General features: G+C 36.4%; 1 protein-coding gene and 1 pseudogene across 5 annotated transcripts in view; one reads left to right on the forward strand and one right to left on the reverse strand.

The window, feature by feature from the left end:
* Positions 1-19,507, reverse strand: part of DGKH (diacylglycerol kinase eta) — a 190,492-nt gene that overhangs the window by 40,913 nt on the left and 130,072 nt on the right. For all 5 annotated transcript variants that reach the window (XM_039473342.2, XM_074387784.1, XM_074387783.1 and 2 more), the window contains 5 exons: positions 17,524-17,608; positions 13,144-13,229; positions 4,389-4,488; positions 2,214-2,487; positions 1,019-1,141 (listed from right to left, as the gene is read on the reverse strand). In XM_039473342.2, the coding sequence (XP_039329276.2) occupies positions 1,019-1,141; positions 2,214-2,487; positions 4,389-4,488; positions 13,144-13,229; positions 17,524-17,608 (668 nt within the window). The remainder of the gene's footprint in view (positions 1-1,018; positions 1,142-2,213; positions 2,488-4,388; positions 4,489-13,143; positions 13,230-17,523; positions 17,609-19,507) is intronic.
* Positions 9,500-10,090, forward strand: LOC141581643 (coiled-coil-helix-coiled-coil-helix domain-containing protein 2 pseudogene; annotated as a pseudogene).

A 19,507-nucleotide genomic window follows, 5' to 3' on the forward strand; every position in this document is an offset into this window, starting at 1 on the left:
GAAAGTGTTACTCTAATCTGGTATATGATCAGTTCTCCATAAATTTGATTCTTTTTATTGTATGAAGACAATTTCTTTTTTTTAATAATTTCAACTTTTATTTTAGATTCAGGGGGACACATGCAGGTTTATTATCTGAGTATATTGAGTGATCCTGAGGTTTGAGGTATGACTGATATCACCCAGATATACAGCATAGTACCCAATACTTAGTTTTTCTACCATTCCCACCCTCCCACTTCTAATAGTCTCCAATGTCTACCATGATGGCAAACAGTTCTGACATAATTGTGCTGACTTTTCATAAGTACCACATATTTATTTTCATATTATTGTCTTATCTTCATTAATATTTTAATTTCTGCCAGTAAGTTAGAAACTTTTCCCTTAGGCAATGTAAAATATTAAAAGTATAAATTCACTTTCAATTAAAACCTAAAAGTTAGAAAGATATTTAACATTCTTCAGGCATTTACATGTTCATTTCCTTGCAAAAATAATTTCAACAAAGAGAGGGCTGTTACTAGAAGTCCTGTGATTTTCAAGCTTAGTAAGGACTATCAACCCAGAAGGCTGATCGATGGAACTTAAGGTGACTGCTGAATCCTTTAAATGACAAATTGTGTGCATTTGGAGCGTTAGGAGAGCAGCTTTCTTACAATTCTCAAAGAAATCTGTGAGCTATAATAGGTTACAATCAGAGGATTTAGGTCTTTCTTCTTTTGTCAGGAAAACCAACATAGTTAATTATCCTTAGTCCTATAATCCTAAATTTATTGCTATAATCTCTAGATTACGTGATAGGAGAGGAATGAGAGAGTACTGGACAACAGCCTAGATGTGATCTTTTTTGTTTTATGATTCATGAATATCTATCCAAGCTTTAACTTCTAAAAAGCCTTTTCAAAAATAAGAATACAAATAGTTTTTTTTTTTTAAACCGATCAGTCTTTTGAAAAGTGAAAGCAAAATGACATTTTATTTAATTCCAAAATAATTTTTTCTCCAGTTTCCTCACCAGGTAATGATTCTTTGGCACCATCATCTTTAGTTTCCTCTTTAGACTCATCTGTTTCTGTGCTGTCGTAATCAGAGGACTGATTAGCTGGTTCACAAGGGTGAACTGTTGGGTCATCCATTACTTCAGTAGTAAGAAGACAAATAGTTTGGACAGGGAAAAATGAAGCCCATTAATATTAAGATATGCTCAGGAAAAGAAAATTGAAACATATGCCAAAAGAAATTACAGATTCACAAATAAACACTATGTAGCAATGAACTTGGGGTTGGTGGCTGAAGAACTAAAGATTAAAAACTAAAGTTATCAAAATCATATTTCTATCAGAATGAAAAAGTAAAATATAAGAATTTTAGAGAATAAAATACAATTACAAGTTACAACCTATAAAGGGGTTTTTGAACATTAATTATTCATATTAAAATTAGCATTTATACTATAGCTAAAATTCTGAGTGTTAATATATACATTAATCTAAAAATAAAAATAAGGCAGAGATTTTATAAGCTCTTAATAAAGCAACATAAACATTTAGGAAATTAATGTTAAGAAAATATTTTCTAGCAGGGTGCAGTGGTTCACGCCTGTAATCCCGGCACTCTGGGAGGCTAAGGTGGGTGAATCACTTGAGCCCAGGAGTTTGAGATCAGCCTGGGCAACATGGTGAAACCCCATCTCCACCAAAAATACAAAAAAAATTAGCTGTGTATGGTGGTGCATGCCTGTGGTCCCAGCTACTCCAGAGGCTGAGGGAGGAGGATAGCTTGAGCGTGGGAAGTGGAGGTGGCAGTGAGCTGAGATCACGCCACTGCACTCCAGCCTGGGTGACAGAGTGATGCCCTGCCTCAAAAAAATATTTTTTAAAAATATTTTCAAAGTAGTTTACAGGTTTGATTTTCTTTAAGAATTCAACAGATTCCAATTAAGTAAACTCATTTAAAATAGTTTTATATTTTAGATAGAAATGTTTCCATGTAACTTATTTCTGGTATTTTATTTTACTCACCATTAATATGCTGATTCTTGCTGCTACTATAACAATATATAGGACTATGTACAAGTTTTATTATAATGGCTTTATCTTCTATCTTGCCTTAAAAAATTGTTTCTAAAAAGTGTGTCCAATCTGACCACTACAAAAACTTCAGTAGAAATGCTGCCAACTTCTTCCAAAGCTAAATTTATTAACATGTACCTTTTCCAGCTTCCTCAATGACTTGCCTCACTGCTTTCTTTAAACTATTTGCCCGCAGCATGATTTCCCTCGGTTTGACGGCTTTCTGGGAGGAAGGTTTTGTAACGTCATCCACGAGCTGTTCTTTGCTTTCACCAAGGGACTCTTCACTGGACGATTCCACAGCATCTTCTTCCACAATGAGAGGGCTGAGGCCTGGGAGAACAGGTGCGGCCTCGGAATCTGTGTGCAAAGCCTGCAGCAGTTGTTCAAGCTTCTCGTTGAGGACTGAACACTGAGAGGAAAATATGGCAATGAGAAAAATATTCAAACGCAATCAAGATCCGCAGACAAAGTGCAAGAAATTTTTATAGGGATGTTTTGAAAGTTTAATCCCAAGAGAGAAGAACACTAAAATTCTCGCCTTTAATTTTGAAGATATTTTGGTTCTGGAAGCAGCTAATTTTAAAATCTCCATTTAGCAGAGATACACAATGATAATGTAAATTATGATGTTTGATTTAGAGGGACGATGCCTTTATTGATGTTTACTACATAAAATAATTTATAATTTTAAAAATTAGCACAATTGTTACATAATTTCATTAATTTATCATTTTAGAACCATTCAGACTCCATTTCATGGGGAAAAAATCTTTACAATGTTCATACAACTATTTTTCTTCAAAGAACACAATACACACTTTGCTACCAAGTGATGCTTTATATAAAAAATTACACAAAATTTGCTATACATAATACAAAACATTGGATAAATTTTTTTTAAAAAAGTAATTGACTATGGCACCATTTTGAGCATCAGAAACAGCACATCTGACTGAGTTGTGGCAAACTCCCCTTCAAAGCTTTGGTTTGCACAGCAGTGAACAATGCCTAAAGGACTATTGGCTCAAATACAGTGCAGGAAGGAAAATGCACAAGGAGGAGGAGGGAAAAGAAGAGGGATACAGAAAGAAAAACACGCACTAGGCAAGCCCTTGTATCTTTCGGCTTTCCTTGTATATGAGCAGTGAAGAAACATTTAAGACTGAAGCTGTTGATGCTACCTCCAATATACCTTCCATCTCCATAAAATTTCCAGTCCCTTTACTCCTCATGTATTTGTCTTTGATGATACGCTGAGACAAAGTTACGGCAGAAATAGTTTAGAGACAGAAGTATGGCCAGAGAGGGTTTCTATTTTCTGAAACTCTCCACATAGCAGAAAGACAAGAAAAAAAGGCAGAAAACTTCAAATGCATATTTATTTCTATTATCTTTTTCTTCCACTCAATTAAACTGCCATCTACAGCATGGATTTGGGAAGCTAATCCCTTTGCAACCCCAAGATACTCAAGCCTTTTGTAAAAAGGTCCTGTTGTGAATTTATGAAAGAAAATACAGTAGTTTTTAAGGTTCAGTCAACTGTTCTTATTTTAGTTTATGAAGGGGGAAAGAAGTCTGTAAAGAAAAAGGTGATGCAAGAAGCAGCACTCTGAAAGAGACCAAGAATTTCAAGTCTGGGAAATCCAAAGAACCGTGCTGGAAGGAAGCTGAACTGGCCCAAATCTGCTTGGAAATGGGAAGCCTTGCTTTCCCCACTGGAACTCAGCTACATGGGATCCCCTGTGGTCCGACTGCTACGCATCTCCCTTTCAGTCAATCATGGCCGGGTGTGATGGCTCACACTTGTAATCCTAGCATCTTTGGGAGGCCAAGGCAGATGGATCACCTGTGGTCAGGAGTTCGAGACCAGCCTGGCTAACATGGTGAAACCTCATCTCTACTAGAAATACAAAAATTATTTGGGTGTGGAGGCAAGCACCTGTAATCCAGCTACTTGGGAGTCTGAGGCAGGAGAATTGCTGGAATCTGGAAGGTGGAGGTTGTAGTGAGCCAAGATCATGCCACTGGACTCCAGCCTGGGTGATAGAGCAAGACTCAGTCTCAAAAAAAAGTCAATCACTGGGACAGGGATTTGAGTTAGGTTTTCAGCAATGCAGTTTTCCTACATATTAAAGGGTAACAATAAAATAGAATATTTTTAAAAATCCTCAGATCTAATCCAAAAGCAATTTTTCTCCTGATTTAAGATGTTTTGGCAGGCAAACCACTTATTCAATTTAGCTTTGAAACACAGTTGAATGTTAGCATTATCTGTAAACAACCCTCCTGCCCTAATGGGTCCGCTCTTACTTTACTGGCCACGGCATCAGCTACAACCGCGTTTTCCAACGTTTTGTCGTACGTCTTCTCCACTTTGGCAACAAAGTCCTTTACAGTTTCACACAGTGTCCTTTGAGAAAAAGAAGTTGTTCAATTTAGTAACCTTCATGATTTGATTTGTTTTGATTTGTAAATATATTTTAAAAGAAACACAATTAAGCAAACTGCCAAATATCTGGGTATTCCGTATATACATCTATGCTTCTATCTGCTATGCAGTTCGTCTCACATAAGTTCGAGACAGTCTAAATGATAAATGCATACATGAATAAGCCTTGCTGTATATTAAATTATAGTAATTCACGTTATAACGAGCTTTCCTCAAATATTTAAATTAAGTATTTTTAGATCCCATTTAAAAATGATAAAGCATCATCTTGCTTTCTCCACTGGAATTCTAAAGCTTACATATTTTCATAACAGAAATTGCAGTGTCAAACAAAGATAAGATTATCGCTTGTCACTGTCAAGCTACTACTAATCATATGGATATCTTGATTATTAGTTATAAGATATTATTACTGAAGAGAAAGAGATTGTGTATTATGCTGAAGACAAATCTGCCACTTGAAGTGAGTTATATTCTCTGTAAATCCGTTCATTTTTTCCTTGACATAACCAATGCAATAACTACAAAACTAATTTAATTTAGGTCTTGCTAGTGTCAGCAATATATGGATTACTTGTTTGTTTCTTTTAATTACATTTGGCTTCTCTGCAATAGAAATAAGCTAAAAGAAAAATAACTTGAAACGCTAACAAAATCTGCCTTTCGAAAAGTTTGGATCTGAATCTGGTGTTGGATTAAAAATAACAATCAATAGAACGGCATACGAACAGCTTTTTTTTTTTAATTGCATTTTAGGTTTTGGGGTACATGTGAAGAACATGCAAGATTGTTGCATAGGTACACACATGGCAATGTGGTTTGCTGCCTTCCGTCCCCTCACCTGTATCTGTCATTTCTCCCCATGCTATCTCTTCCCACCTTCCCACCCCCCGTCCCTTCCCCATTTCCCCCCAACAGACCCCAGTGTGTAGTGCTCCCCTCCCTGTGTCCATGTGTTCTCATTGACGAACAGCTTTTTTAAAGCAAAGGCTTATGCTACTGAATCAGACTATTTTTTAAATCATAGTATTGCTCTCTATCATTGATATAAATTAAATTTTAAAAAAGGTTCCAGCAGTTATTTTTTTCTATTACACTCACAGTTTTCTCTGGTAGTTGAGTGGCATAATGGTAAATTTCCATATACATAAGTATTATGAACTTGAGCAATTCAATAGATACAGGACACATACACAATCTCACACACACACGCACACATGCACACGCACACGCACACACCACACCACACCACCACCACCACCACTCTCCCAACACACACACACACTACCAACCTTTGAATTTATCATCTTGGAAATTATATTACTCCTAATAATTTTGTCTTGTTATTTTTTAGCAAACATTTTTAGATTTTATTTAAATAAAGGTAATATTTTCTAATCCTGAACCTGCTTCCTTGGCTTTTTAAATTCAAATTTCTACAGAGAATCTAGCTTATCACTTACTAGAGATGCATTCATGTATTTCACATCATTTTATCTTCACTGGTGAACAATACTTCATGGGATTTCTTAAAATATAATGCTATCATGAAATCTTTTCTATGCATTTTACTGAAAGCTTCTGTAAGATGCGCCACTTTGAGGAAGAGGAGCATTGACACCTCTTCCTGTAACTCAGAGATAGAGGATTTTCTTGCCATGATTATAACATCCTCTTGATATAATTTTCTCTTGGTTTGTGAACTGCATGTGTCCTATCACTCTCATAGCTACTTTTGTTGGTATTTTATTCATGCCTAGAGACAGAGCCTTTCTCCATCAGCCTAGGAATGAAAAGGGCAGCAGGGATGCTCCTCCTCAATGTGTCATGTCACTGAGGCAGACAGTGGCTGACAAAAACATTATGATCCTGTGGCACTGTCAGCCAAGGGAGCTGAGGAAGGGGCATGTAAATGTTAGCAGGGTGCTTGCCACACAAGTGCGGAAAGAATCAGAAGACATGCTCTACCTTATGGCTCATTAAGTTTCGTATGCCAGAAGGAATCAGGATATTTATATTCTGGGGGAATGAAGTAACCTTTTATTATACATAAATAGTGAATGTAGAGTTATTACAACAGAAATAAAATATATACTTAAAAATAGTATGATTTTAAAGTCCTACCAGCTGGGAACTTGCAAACTAGAGAAAAAACAATTTTAAGATGTATTTCCTATAGGAAGACAAAAGATATTCTCTAACAATACCCACAGCTTTCTGTAAGACTTCCAGAAAATATATGCAAAAGTCAAACAAATGAAAGTAGAACATAGTTTTAAAAAGAGATTAGAAATTTTTAAATTCCTAATTATATCTTTAATCAATGGTAAAACTTTAAAAAGAAACTGTTTTAGAGATAGGGGTCTTGCTCAGTTGCCTAGGCTGGAGTGCAGTAGTGTGATCACAGATAACTGCAGACCTGAACTCCTGGGCTCAAGAGAATCCTCCCACCTCAGCCTCCTCAGTAGCTAGGACCACAGGCACATGTCACTGCGCTGAGCTAATTAAATTTGCTTTGTTTTGTTTTGTTTGTAGAGATGTAGTCTCTCTGTGCCACCCCAGCTGGTCTCTAACACCCGGCCTCAAGGGATCCTCCTGCCTTGGCATCCGAAAGCAATGAGATGATAGATGTGAGGCACTGTGTAAGGCCTAGACAGAACTTTTGGTATTTTCAACACTGTATTTCTTTAATTTTTGTCCTCTTCCTTCAAAGTTGAACATAGTCAACTGTGTGAACCAAATACTCAGTTGAGGCTAACAACAGTCCACATTTCACAAACACCTGATGATTTCCACCATCATCTCCACTATATTACATATGTTGGACCCGTACTTCTCATCACTAGCATTAGTACCCTCATTTATAAGCTTTCCACTTAATTTCTTAAAGTATGGGCAAATGACAATAAAATATGCAAATACTACACAAGATAAATATGACAATAGTACCCAGACAGAATCACAGATTGGCAGGCAGAGTCATCAAATGGAAATCTGAAAAAATTCATTTTTCATCTAATGAAAGTTCCAATTTGAAACTGAAGATAACTGAGACATACCAATGCATACTAAATAAAAATCTTTAGTTATCTTTGTCTCTAGCTATCTTTGTGCACTGAGGAAATATTTTTAATAACTACCTCACTTCACCAATTAAATGAGGCGGGTTGGCCTAAATTATCCCTAGATTTCAAATCTAAATTCTATGGTTCTATGACAGTGGTTTCAGTATTCCTGCTAGTTAGTTATCCCATTTTCTGAAACTTCTGTACACAGAATAAATGGGATTTATTTTAAAACTTGGGGGGTGAGTAGAATGAGTGAGTAAAAAAACCTAATTAACTCCTACTGTTAAAGCAAAAAAAGTTTTAAAACTACTGACTAAATAAAAGGAGAGACATATATTGCAGCTAAAGACAACTTATTTAATAACTTTTTCATTTTTATTTATAAATAGTATCTATGATTGCTAATCAGAGCTGTGAGTCTCAGAAGACAAATCCTATTACCATATCAAATTGATAAAATTGTAAGGTCAAAGAAATGTTGTTTTAGGTTAAACTACATATTAGCTATGCTAGTGGAATACAACTTTTCCATTAGTAGTTCAACATTTTAAAAATTGCTGAAAACAGTTAAGGCTACTGGGAATTATTATTGTATGAAATAAATATAAACACGCACAAGAGGTTAAAATGTTTTGCCGTAATATTGTGTATCACTGAAGAAATAAATGACATTCATAAAATAAGGGAATTCTGTAGGTAGTAATTACGTGTGTGTGTGTGTGTGTGTGTGTGTGTGTGTATGTGTGTGTGAGACTGTGTGTACACACAGTATTTTTTTAATCATTGAGCTGTACCCTTGTGATTTAGGTGCTTACTGTGTATGTCATGCCTTAGGAAGAATTTTTTTAAACGGGTAACCATTATAGAGTTTTTGAGTAATTTTTTTAAGATGGGGTCTCATTCTGTCATCCAGGCTGGAGTACACTGGCACAATCACAACGCTCTGCAGCCTCAACCTCATGCCCAAGCGATCCTCTCACCTCAGCCTCCTGAGTAGCTGGGACTAAAGGCACATACCATCACACCCAGCTAATTTTAAAATTTTTTGTAGAGATGGGGTTCCACTATGTTGTCCACGCTGGTCTTGAACTCCTGGGCTCAAGTGATCCTCCTACCTTGGCCTCCCAAAGTGTTGAGATTACAGGAATGGACCACTAAGCCTGGTCAAGATTTTTAAAGTCTTAAAGAGATATCACTCAAATGTAGTATGTGAACTTGTCTGAATTTTGAACAAATAAAGTGTGTGTGGGTTTTTTTTTAAAGACCCTGTCAAAATTCAGACAAGGTTCACAAAAAAAACCTCTGAGAAAACTGGGGAAATGGGATACGGCTTGGGTAATATTGATGGTATTAGAGAATTATTAATTTGTTAGATTTTTTAAAAAGATTATATGTGCACACACACATATACACATACACACACAGCCCTGCATATTCACAGGTTCCACATCCATGGATTCAACCAACCATGGATTGAAAATATTTGAAAAAGAAAACATTGTTGTGTCTAAACTGAATATGTGCAGATGCTTTTTTCTTGTCATCATTCCCTAAACAATACAGTATAACAACTATTTACATAGCAAATACATTCTATTCATTATTACAAGTCATCTAGAGATGATTTAAAGTATGTGGGAAGATATATGTTGATTATATACAAACACTATGGCATTTTCTATCAGGGACTTGAGAACCCATGAATTTTGGTATCCAAGGGGGTCCTGGAGCCAATCCCACATGGATAGAGAGGGATGACTATATACCAAAAGTAGAATAGAGTAATTTTCTGGATGTTCTTAGAGATACTGTAGCAAAATAAAGTAGGAAGGCAGATGGCAGAATGTTGATAAATACTGAAACTGAATGATGGGTATGGTGGGAAGTAATTATACCAGTTTTGTTTGAAAACATCCATAAATATAAAATTTAGAGACGCTGAGCCACTGCCCATTTGCAATGCCATGTGGAAGTCAAAGCTGCACCTCCCGCATGGCCCCCCTGGCCAGCCGGGTACCTCCAGTGAGACCAGCACCAGCAGCTCAGCTGCCAGCAGTGGTCCCACCCTCTCTAGTTGGGTCTCCTGCTGCTGTGCCCTGGCAGCCAGGTCTGATGGTCCAGAGGGCAACCACTGCAGCTAGTGGGGCTGTGGGCCCTGCTGTGGGGCACACACTGGGTCAACTATCACAGGAATGGGGGGGGCTTCAACAGAGGAAGTAATGATGGGCTCGCAAGGCGCAGCACTACTTATCAGGAGCCTCCAGGAGACTAGCTGCACAGTAGCAGCAGCCTTGCTTGTATATGATAGAACAGTTTCTGGAGCGTGCCCAGAACTAGGGTGACGTCAAGCTTGGGGAGGGTGCCAATGAGGTGCTGAAACAGTGCAGACGTGCACATGGACTGGCCTAATCAAGAGGTTCAACTGAAGACATGGAAAATCAGCTCTCATGACCAATTTAACTCAGCATAAAACTATAACGAAGAGTGAAAGTATAAAGTGTGAAACCATCAGTTAAGCCTTTTCTCTGTCATTCATAGCTTCCTTGCTTTGGAATTGCAATAAAAAAGGGTGTTCTTACTGTGCAGAATTTCATTAAGATGATATAGAATTTGAGGCCGGGTAAGTATTTGCATGGCCTCCTTAAACCAGCTGTTGTGATTTTATTGTTTGTGAGATAACTGGAATAAAGAGATTTTCTTCCAATAATAATAATAAATAAAATTTGATACATATTGTATTTCTAGTATCAAATAATTACATAGTGTGTCCCCTTTTTTTCTCTTCAGCCTCTTTATGGCAAATCCCCATTGTATCTGGGGTTGTAAAAGCCTGGAAGCACAGATGAGTGAGTAACAAGAGGGGACCCAGATCGGAATGGAATCTGCTTAAGGGCAAGCACGCTGGTTAGGGAGAACCCCAAAGCTAAGGCTAAGAGCAGTGCCTTAGACAAAGAGTCAGACCAAGGTCAAAGAAAACATCTGAAATGTAATCCAGTAAAACATGAGGTGATGATACCAAAATTTAATATAGCCCTCTGCATTTATAAACTCTAGACTTATTGTATTACTCAGCTTAATTCTTCTAACGGTTCCATGAGGGAGAAATAACAGGCCTTCTTTCCATATCCCCAAGAAATAGGAAACAGGACTGACTGAATGGTAAAAAAAAGATCTGAATGGATGCATAACGGCTGGAGGAGAGGCGGGCTGCATACTCTCTTCCTTTGGTGGGCAGTACTGTTGGGGTTTTCAATGAATTATATTGCTTGATGGCGAAATGGACAAATCTCCAGTTTGTCCCAGGCCTTAGCACTTCCTATTGTCTTTCTCATCCCAGGCCCAATTCATACACCTAAGTGACTGCCTGGCCCTTGTCCTGTAAATCAAACGTATTTTGATATGACATTTCGGAAGACATTGCTAGCAAAGGTGGAAAGCTCTAATGGAAGCTTTTTTCAGGCACAGCAAGTCATAAGAGAATTATTTTTTGTTTAATATAGTTAAGTAAATATTTTAACTGGCCACTTTTCATAATTTGGATGTCAGCAAAACCTTTATATAGACTTTCATGTATTTGAGCACTGCATTTCATATACTTTTTATGTATTTTCAATTAAGTGGAATTCTTAAGAAATTTCCACAGATGCAAACAGAATTATAGTAACCACCCCTTTCTCTCCCTATCATTCTTAATCTTAACACCTTTGTGGCAGAACATTTTTGGCAGTAGAAACCTTTTCTCTAATAAAATCTTTTTTTTTTTTTTTGAGACAGGGTTTCACTCTGTCGCCCAAACTGGAGTGCAGTGGTACCATCTTAGCTCTAGTGCAACCTCCACCTCCCAGGCTCAAGTGATCCTCCCACCTCAGCCTCCTGAACAGCTGGGACTACAGGAAAGGCACCATCATGCCTGACTAGTGTGTGTGTGTGTGTGTGTGTGTGTGTGTGTGTGTGTGTACCTCATCTCGACTATATATATATATATAGATAGATAGATAGATAGATAGATATAGATATAGATATAGATATAGATATAGATATAGATATATATAATGGTTTCATCATGTTGCCCAGGCTGGCCTTGAAATCCTGGGCTCAAGTAATCTGCCTGCCTTGGCCTCCTAAAGTGTTGGAATTACAGGCATGAGCCACTGTACCTGGTTCAAATACAATCTTACATAGAATTCCAATATTAAATTGGAATATTAATATTTGTTGACATTAATATATTAGATACAATTAGATTTTCTTGTATCAAATTAATTTACAATTAAATTTAATTGTATCTAATTAATAAATTAGATACAATTAAATATTAAGATTCCAATATTAAATTGGAATATTAATATTTGTTGACATTAATAAATTAGATACAATTAAATTTTCTCCTTTACAAGAAAAAATAATAAAGTTACAGATGACAGTTACAGTTTTATATTCGATGCAGTTTTTAATTATTTCTGTATTTTATTTTAAAGACATGATTGTAAGGAAATTGTTTTCAATTAAGTAAAAATGGCAGAAGATGCTTTAGTCCAATATTTGCACAAAACAGAAACCTGCAGTACTGCCCACCAAACAGAGACTACAGCCCACCTCTCCTGGGCCAACCAGTGTGCTTCCTTGGCGGTAAGCCATTCAACAATTTTCCTATTGTTCAGTCCTGTTTCTTATTTCTGGAGGATATGCTGTCAAAAGCAATTGTTACTACATTTGTACTTTTTATAAAAATTTTATAAGGATTCATCTTGTCTTTCCCCAACTTCACTGCGAATTAAGTACATAATATACCAGAATTTGTGTATTTTTTCTTTACCACTTTCCCACTCATTTTCTTTCCCTTTCTTTTCCTCCTCTCTTCCTGCATAATAATAACCCATGCTTGCTAAGTCCGAATCTGAAAGCATTCTTTTGCTTATCAGTTGAAAATTTCAGTTGGTGTGACCCCTTCCTCTAGTCAACTTTCCAGTTTCTTGGCATCAGCACAGGATGCTTCAAAACTAAATTCTAAATTCCAGCCAGGCAACATTCAGGATAGTAACATCAAGTAGCTTTGGCTCCATGTACAGAATCAACTTCACTAAAATCTGATAACTTTGAATTAAAATGTAATTATTCAATTTTAGCATGCTGAGAAACGTCATTTTGAAAAATCTCATCATTTTCCTTTTACTGATATGATGTAAACATTTCCTAAATAGTAGTGTTCATGGAAATAATGAATTATAATGAAATGTGTAAGTAATTATAAACATTTCCTTAAAGAGACATTTAGGTTAATTAAACTCTAAATGCTTCTTACACCTTTTTGATAAAAATGATTCAAATTACACATGAAAGAAATACCCTCTAAGTATATGCCACTGCAAATAAGATGCTAACATGATTTTAAAAAATCAATTCAAATTTAGTACATATAATTCTATAAGCTACTTCCAAGGTATTTTTTGAGAAGAAAACTAACAAATAAATGACCGAAATGGTAGGAATCAGCTATCCTTTCATTTTCACCATGTAACTATTTAAAGATTTAAAACCCACAACTTACTTGGCAGATGATATGACCACTGCATGTTCATCAGAATTGAGGATTTTTGTAAGATGCGTTGCAACTGAGTCTTCATAAATTGTCATCTGAAAAAAGAAAAAAAAACCTCCACACTGTATTATTGTTGCTGGCATTTATACAACTTGCTTATTGCTGTTCCAGAAATGGAACCTTCATGACATGTGTTAGGTAGGGTAATGGCTACAATGCAATAGAAGAATCATTATGCAAAATAGATAAATATTTCCTTTTGGCAAATGGCTTTCAGTTTCTGGAATTCTTTAGTTTATATTCTTATAGAAATCCATAAAATCCCCTTTATAAAATTTTTTATATAAAAATATCTCAATATAAAAATAATTCCTACAAAGTAGTATAATAAAGCCAAAAAATCTAATAAAAGTTGGGCAAAAAACTAGACATATAAATATAAATCCAAAAGGCTCATCAACAGAAGAAAACATATCCAATCTCAGCCATCAGGCAAATGCAAACAAAAACCACAATGCAGTACCACCATACCACAATGGCTAAAATGAAAACAAGTAGAAAATGGCAAGCACTAGAAAGGCTATGGAGCTACAGAATTCTCACACACTGCAGATGGGAATGCAAACTGATACACTCTCAAAAACAATTTAGTAGTGTCTCTTAAAGCTAAACATATGCAATGACATCATAAGACTGAGAAATGCAACTTCTACATGTACACCCAAAAGAAATGCAGAAATGTGTTCATCAAAAGACATGCACTATAACGTTCACAGCAGCATTCATTTAATAGTAGAATGGATGACAAATTGCAGTATATTTGTGCAATGGAAGACTACAGGAGAATGAGAATGAATGATTTACAGCCAAACCACAGTATAGATGAATCTGATAAATATAACGTTGAGTGACAGCTTGACTGAAATGGGGCATTAGGGGGCTTATGGGGTACTTGAATGCTGTCAGGTGGTTTAGGCATTGATTACATAGATTTGTTTAGTTTGTAAAAATTTACATAAAGCTGTACATTTATGACCTGTGCGCTTTTCTGTATGTATAATTCAATAAAAAGGATTTTTTAAATGCTGAATGCACTTTCATATAATTATGTAAATAAATATTTCTTTTAAATAATTAGTGAAAATGCCAAAAGCATCGATAATCCCTTTTCTATTAGACTCAAACTTTAACGTCCTGTTGAAAGAACACATACATTTTCCTAATATGTAAAGATGTCCACAATATTTAAACAGCCTCACATTCAGAGCCTTACATCAAATGTGTCTCAAATAATATTCTATTGCATGGCGGGGCGAAGTAGCTCACACCTGTAATCCCAGCACTTTGGGAGGCCAAGGTGGGTGGATCACAAGGTCAGGAAATTGAGATCATCCTGAACAACATGGTGAAACCCCACTTCTACTAAAAGAATACAAAAATTAGTGAGCATGGTGGTGCACCCCTGTAGTTTCAGCTACTGGGGAGGCTGAGGCAGTGGAATCGCTTGAATCCAGGAGGTAGAGGTTGCAGACAGCTGAGATCATGGCACTGCACTCCAGCTTGGCAACAGAGCGAGACTTCATCTCAAAAAAAAAAAAAAAAAAAAAAAAAAAATTCCATTTCACCCAGCTCAAAATTTTCTAGTATAAGTGATCTGCTCTAGGCAAGCTGGCCGATGGTGCTCTTCTGCCTCACCCAGATACCTTTTCATTATTTTACCAATCAGCTTCAGTTTATTCAGACTTAATTGAAGATTCCATTAATGGTCTTCCCCACAAAGCCCTCCTGACTAGCCTCTCCCCAAAAGAATCCCATTCCTAATTTACCTTCATTCCACCAGTGGGTATGTTACTCTTTCAAAAGTATTTTACTCTTTAATACCTTCCCTCCTTCAAAGGCAGACCACTTGTGGGAAAGCAATTTTACATCAAAGAAAGGAAGGGAGGCCGGGAACTCTGAAGTTACACATGATATTGTATTGACCCACAAATCCCCTTTACTGATCTCTTAAACACTACAAATTACATCTTTACAGCTGGGATCAGAAAAAATGAAAATATATCATCTAAAAATAAACTTTAAAATTTGAGAAAAGAAAATGCTCGCCAGAGATTATTTTTCTTCCCTGCAGAGGAGAAAATACTTTACATGATCATTAATGTTATTAATTAATGAATTCATTAATGCCAGTTGATTAATGTATTAATTAGTGACATTTGACTAATGCCATTTGAAACATATTTTAAAAATCCAAGTTTTTGTCCATTAAAAATATTCAAAGACAAAAACATACAACCTCTTTCAGAGGACAATAAAATAGCCTCTATGTCCAAAGATAAAATAATATATGTAACTTATTAACCTACTATGCAGTCACTTAGCTGGGTCAGAAAGGTAAGTAATAATAAGAGTTAACATTTTGCATTGTGTACCAGGCACTATAATTAAGCACTCTGTATACATTTATGCCTTTGTCCTGTTTTATAGCCAAGGAATGGGAGCCATAAGTTAGTTGAGTAATTTGCCTAAGACCCACAGCCAGTGATGTGTAGAAAAGCTAAGAAAAAAGGGTTAGTCTACTTTCATTGCAGTTTTCAATGTAAAAAAGCCACACAGAGTAAAACGCATTCCTGGCATCAGCCTAGTTTGGGGCCTAGTCAGGGCCATTCAGAACACTCACTTAACCTGTTCTCTTAAAGTATGCTATCCCTTTGTTACAAAAATAAGTTTATTTTAAAAAGTAAAGTTTCATTTAAAACCCTTTTGTATGAAAAAAGAGAGATTTCCTTCATATCTTTAGAATTGTACCTCATATTTAGTGATTTTATATATAAGTGATAAATCATCTACTGTTATTTTATATGCTAGAAAACAGACATTTCTGAAGTAAACTGAACAAAAAAATCTCCTTTTTATCTTTTTTGGAAAGAAAATTAGTTACATTTACAAAGATATTGTTGGGATAAAAGACTAGTTTCTATAAAAATGTGATTTAGAGAAACACATAACTAAAAATGCTGCTGAAAATCAAGCAGTAAATATATTAATCTTTAATAATGATTATCTCTGGGCGGTAGGACTACAAGTGATTTTGTTTCCTTTTTCATATAATTTTGTATTTCCAAATTTTTTTAGAAGCAGTTTTGGCTATTAGCAGTTTTTACATAAGAAAAAGTTTTTAAAATACAATTAGCTTCTCTCTTTTTTTTTTCTTTTTTAATACAGAGTTTCACCATGTTGGTCAGGCTGGTCTTGAACTCCCGACCTCAGGTGATCTACCCACCTTGGCCTCCAAAGTGCTTGGATTACAGGCATGAGCCACCACACCCGGCACAATTAGCTTCTCTAAGAAACAGCCCCATGTTTGTAGTTACCGTTTCTTGCCTTAGTTTTGACAAGATCATCATTTTCTTAACAACAAAACAAAGATTTCAACTGTAAAATAAACAGATAAATTTTCCTAGAGGGAAAAATAAGCTTGCATAGATCAAATGGTCTTAACAAGAAAGAGAATAAGCCTTCGAAAGTCAGGTTCTGTTTTAAATCTACACAGCTTTGAGGTTTAATCAGAACGCTGAATCTTTAAAAACATTAGTCATTTAAGGTCTGTAGTAGGGATGGAATTAAGTGGTCTTTCTTCCTTCAACTGTATCAACAGGCTTAATCCAGAGACCTGTCTTGCTGTCCCTTCAAAAGAGTAGGGGCTGGGCACAGAGTCTCACACCTGTAATGCCAGCACTTTGGGAGGCTGAGGTGGGAGATCTCTTGAGACCAGGAGGTCAAGGCTACAGTGAGCTGTGTTTGCATCACTGCATTCCAGCCAGCCTGGACCACAAAGCAAGACCCTGTCTCAAAAAGAAAAGAATACGCAAAGCAAGCAGTAAGAGAGAAACTGTATAATATTCTGGCCAGGAATACTGGTGTGTTTGGAGACTTTTTAAAGAAGCTAACATCTTATAATCAAACAGGATCTAATGGCCAAAGGAGAAGATGAATAAACACTAACAGGATACACCAGCTGACCTTCCTGGAGCCCTGCAGAGAAAAAGGAAACAGGCAGGTAGGATGATCTGGGCAGGACAACAGGTAGTGCTTTACACATTTGTTGTGTCATTCAACTCCCACCACTTTGTAGCCTCACTTTACACATGAAGAGGCCCAGGAAGGGGAGTGACTGGGCACTCCCAGTGTGCGTGGCCATGAAAGGACTCTAACCTAGATTCTGGATTCTTCTCTAAGGGAGAGAGGACTAGAAGTAGTCAATGAGACCATACCCCAAAAACGAAATTAAGTAAACATGCTACCATAGCTTAGGAGTATGTTTTCTCTTTTTATTTTTCAAGATATTCACCCCCATTTCAAATGATTAGGTAAAGGGTTAAGTCTTACATAAAATTCTTCAGATGCTTCTGGAGGTCCTGGAAGTAGGGAAGCTTTTGGTGGCAATTTGAGTTCATATGTCATTATACTCCACCTGAAGGGAGAAAAACTCTTTGGTCTAAGATTTCTTTAAAATTGGATACACTAACTGTTACCATCTCATACATACATACACACACACATTCATGAACTGTGCTTTATTTTATCTTAAAACAACCAAAAATAGGGACAGAGATCACATTTCAGTAATCTCATACGTGTTGAATTCATAACTTATGATTTCCACATCTTATCATTTCTCCAGTTAGTGGCTTCCAAATGTTTTAAGACCACAGCCCACAATAAGAAAACCACGTGTTACAACACCCCCATTTCTTCACCAGGTGCAATGCATTCTGACTTTTCCATTCTTTTCTGTTCTATTTTTAAAATAGTGCTCAGTGCAGTTTACTAACTAGGTTATAAATTACTAATGAGTCGTAACCCAAAGTTTTAAAACAATGTCCTAGATTAAATAAATACGTACTACCTATAAATGGTTCCTCAACCACACTTACCAAATCAGCTTACACATACATAAAACGAAAGTTAGCTAAACACTCCTTCGTAAATTAACAAAGAGTGAATGAAAGCATGGGAGTAGGGAAAAAATTTTAATAATATTTAACTGAAACAAATTTATTTCAATCAGCTATAAGTATTAGTCTCATAGCTATAAGTATTTATCTCAAAGCAAACATCAAATCATTTGGTGTTAGAGAAAAACAACTCAGGATAAGTCCAATTTTCTATCTAAAATAATAATTTCAAAATTTGGGAAGAACAATTGGGCCAGGATATTATTGTAGACTAAAAAAACATTAAATAAAGGCCAGGCATGGTGGCTCATGCCTGTAATACCAACACTTTGGGAGGCTGAAGTGAATGAATTGCTTGAGCTCAGGAGTTCTAGCCTGGGCAACATGGCAAAAGCTCATCTCTACAAAAATAAAAATAAAAAAGAGCCTGGCATGGTGCTACATGCCTGTAGTCCCAGCTACTTGGGAGATTGAGGAAGGAGGATCACATAAGACTGGGACTGGGAGGTAGAGGGTGCAGTGAGCTGAGATCATACCACTGCACTCCAGCCTAGGCAACACAGCCAGACTGTCTCAAAAAAAAAAAAAAAATGAAGAAGAAGAAAAAAGGTTGGATGTGGTGGCTCACACCGGTAATCCCAGCACTTTGGGAGGACAATGTGGGTGGATCACCTGAAGTCAACAGGCGAAACGTCGTCTCTATAAAAATACAAAAAATTAGTCGGGCATGGTGGCAGGTGCCTGTAATCCCAGCTACTCAAGGGCTGAGGCAGGAGAATCACTTGAACTCGGGAGGCAGAGGCTGCAGTAAGCTGAGATCCTGCCAACTCTGGGCAACAAGAGTGAAACTCTATCTCAAAAAGAAAAAAAAAAGATGTGAAATAAAGATTTTTACACAGAAACAAAGCATAATAAAAGCAGTACTATGACTTTTAAGGACAGTGTAAGACAGCTGAAGCTAGTGTTAGAACCCAGAGGAAAATCCCAAGATCAATATTTAAACAGAGCCTAGTGTATCACTAAAACTAATGAGAATAAATGTTTGCATAAAATTCAAATTCCCAGAAAGCCCCCCAACAGACATACATTATGTGTTATGATACGTAAACTAGTTACTTACAGCTACTATTCAACCCTCTACATGAAAATGCTTTAAAGAAATTTATATTTGAACACCAAAAGCTATTCATTTATCCATGCAGCAGATATACTATATTGCTCTGAGCATCTCAAAGTCACAGGGTCTGGAAACACAAGGGTGAATAAGGCTTCCCCAATGGAGCTTACATTCTAGTGCAGAAAATAGGTATGATGCAAGCAAACAAAAAATAACTCTGTAAATATCCAAACAGGGAAAATCACGAGTAGAAACATAAAAGTCAAGTTCCTTATAGCTAGAAATATTTTTCTGGTAA

The sequence above is a fragment of the Saimiri boliviensis genome, chromosome 16, assembly GCF_048565385.1.
Source record: "Saimiri boliviensis isolate mSaiBol1 chromosome 16, mSaiBol1.pri, whole genome shotgun sequence".
Lineage (NCBI taxonomy): Eukaryota > Metazoa > Chordata > Mammalia > Primates > Cebidae > Saimiri > Saimiri boliviensis.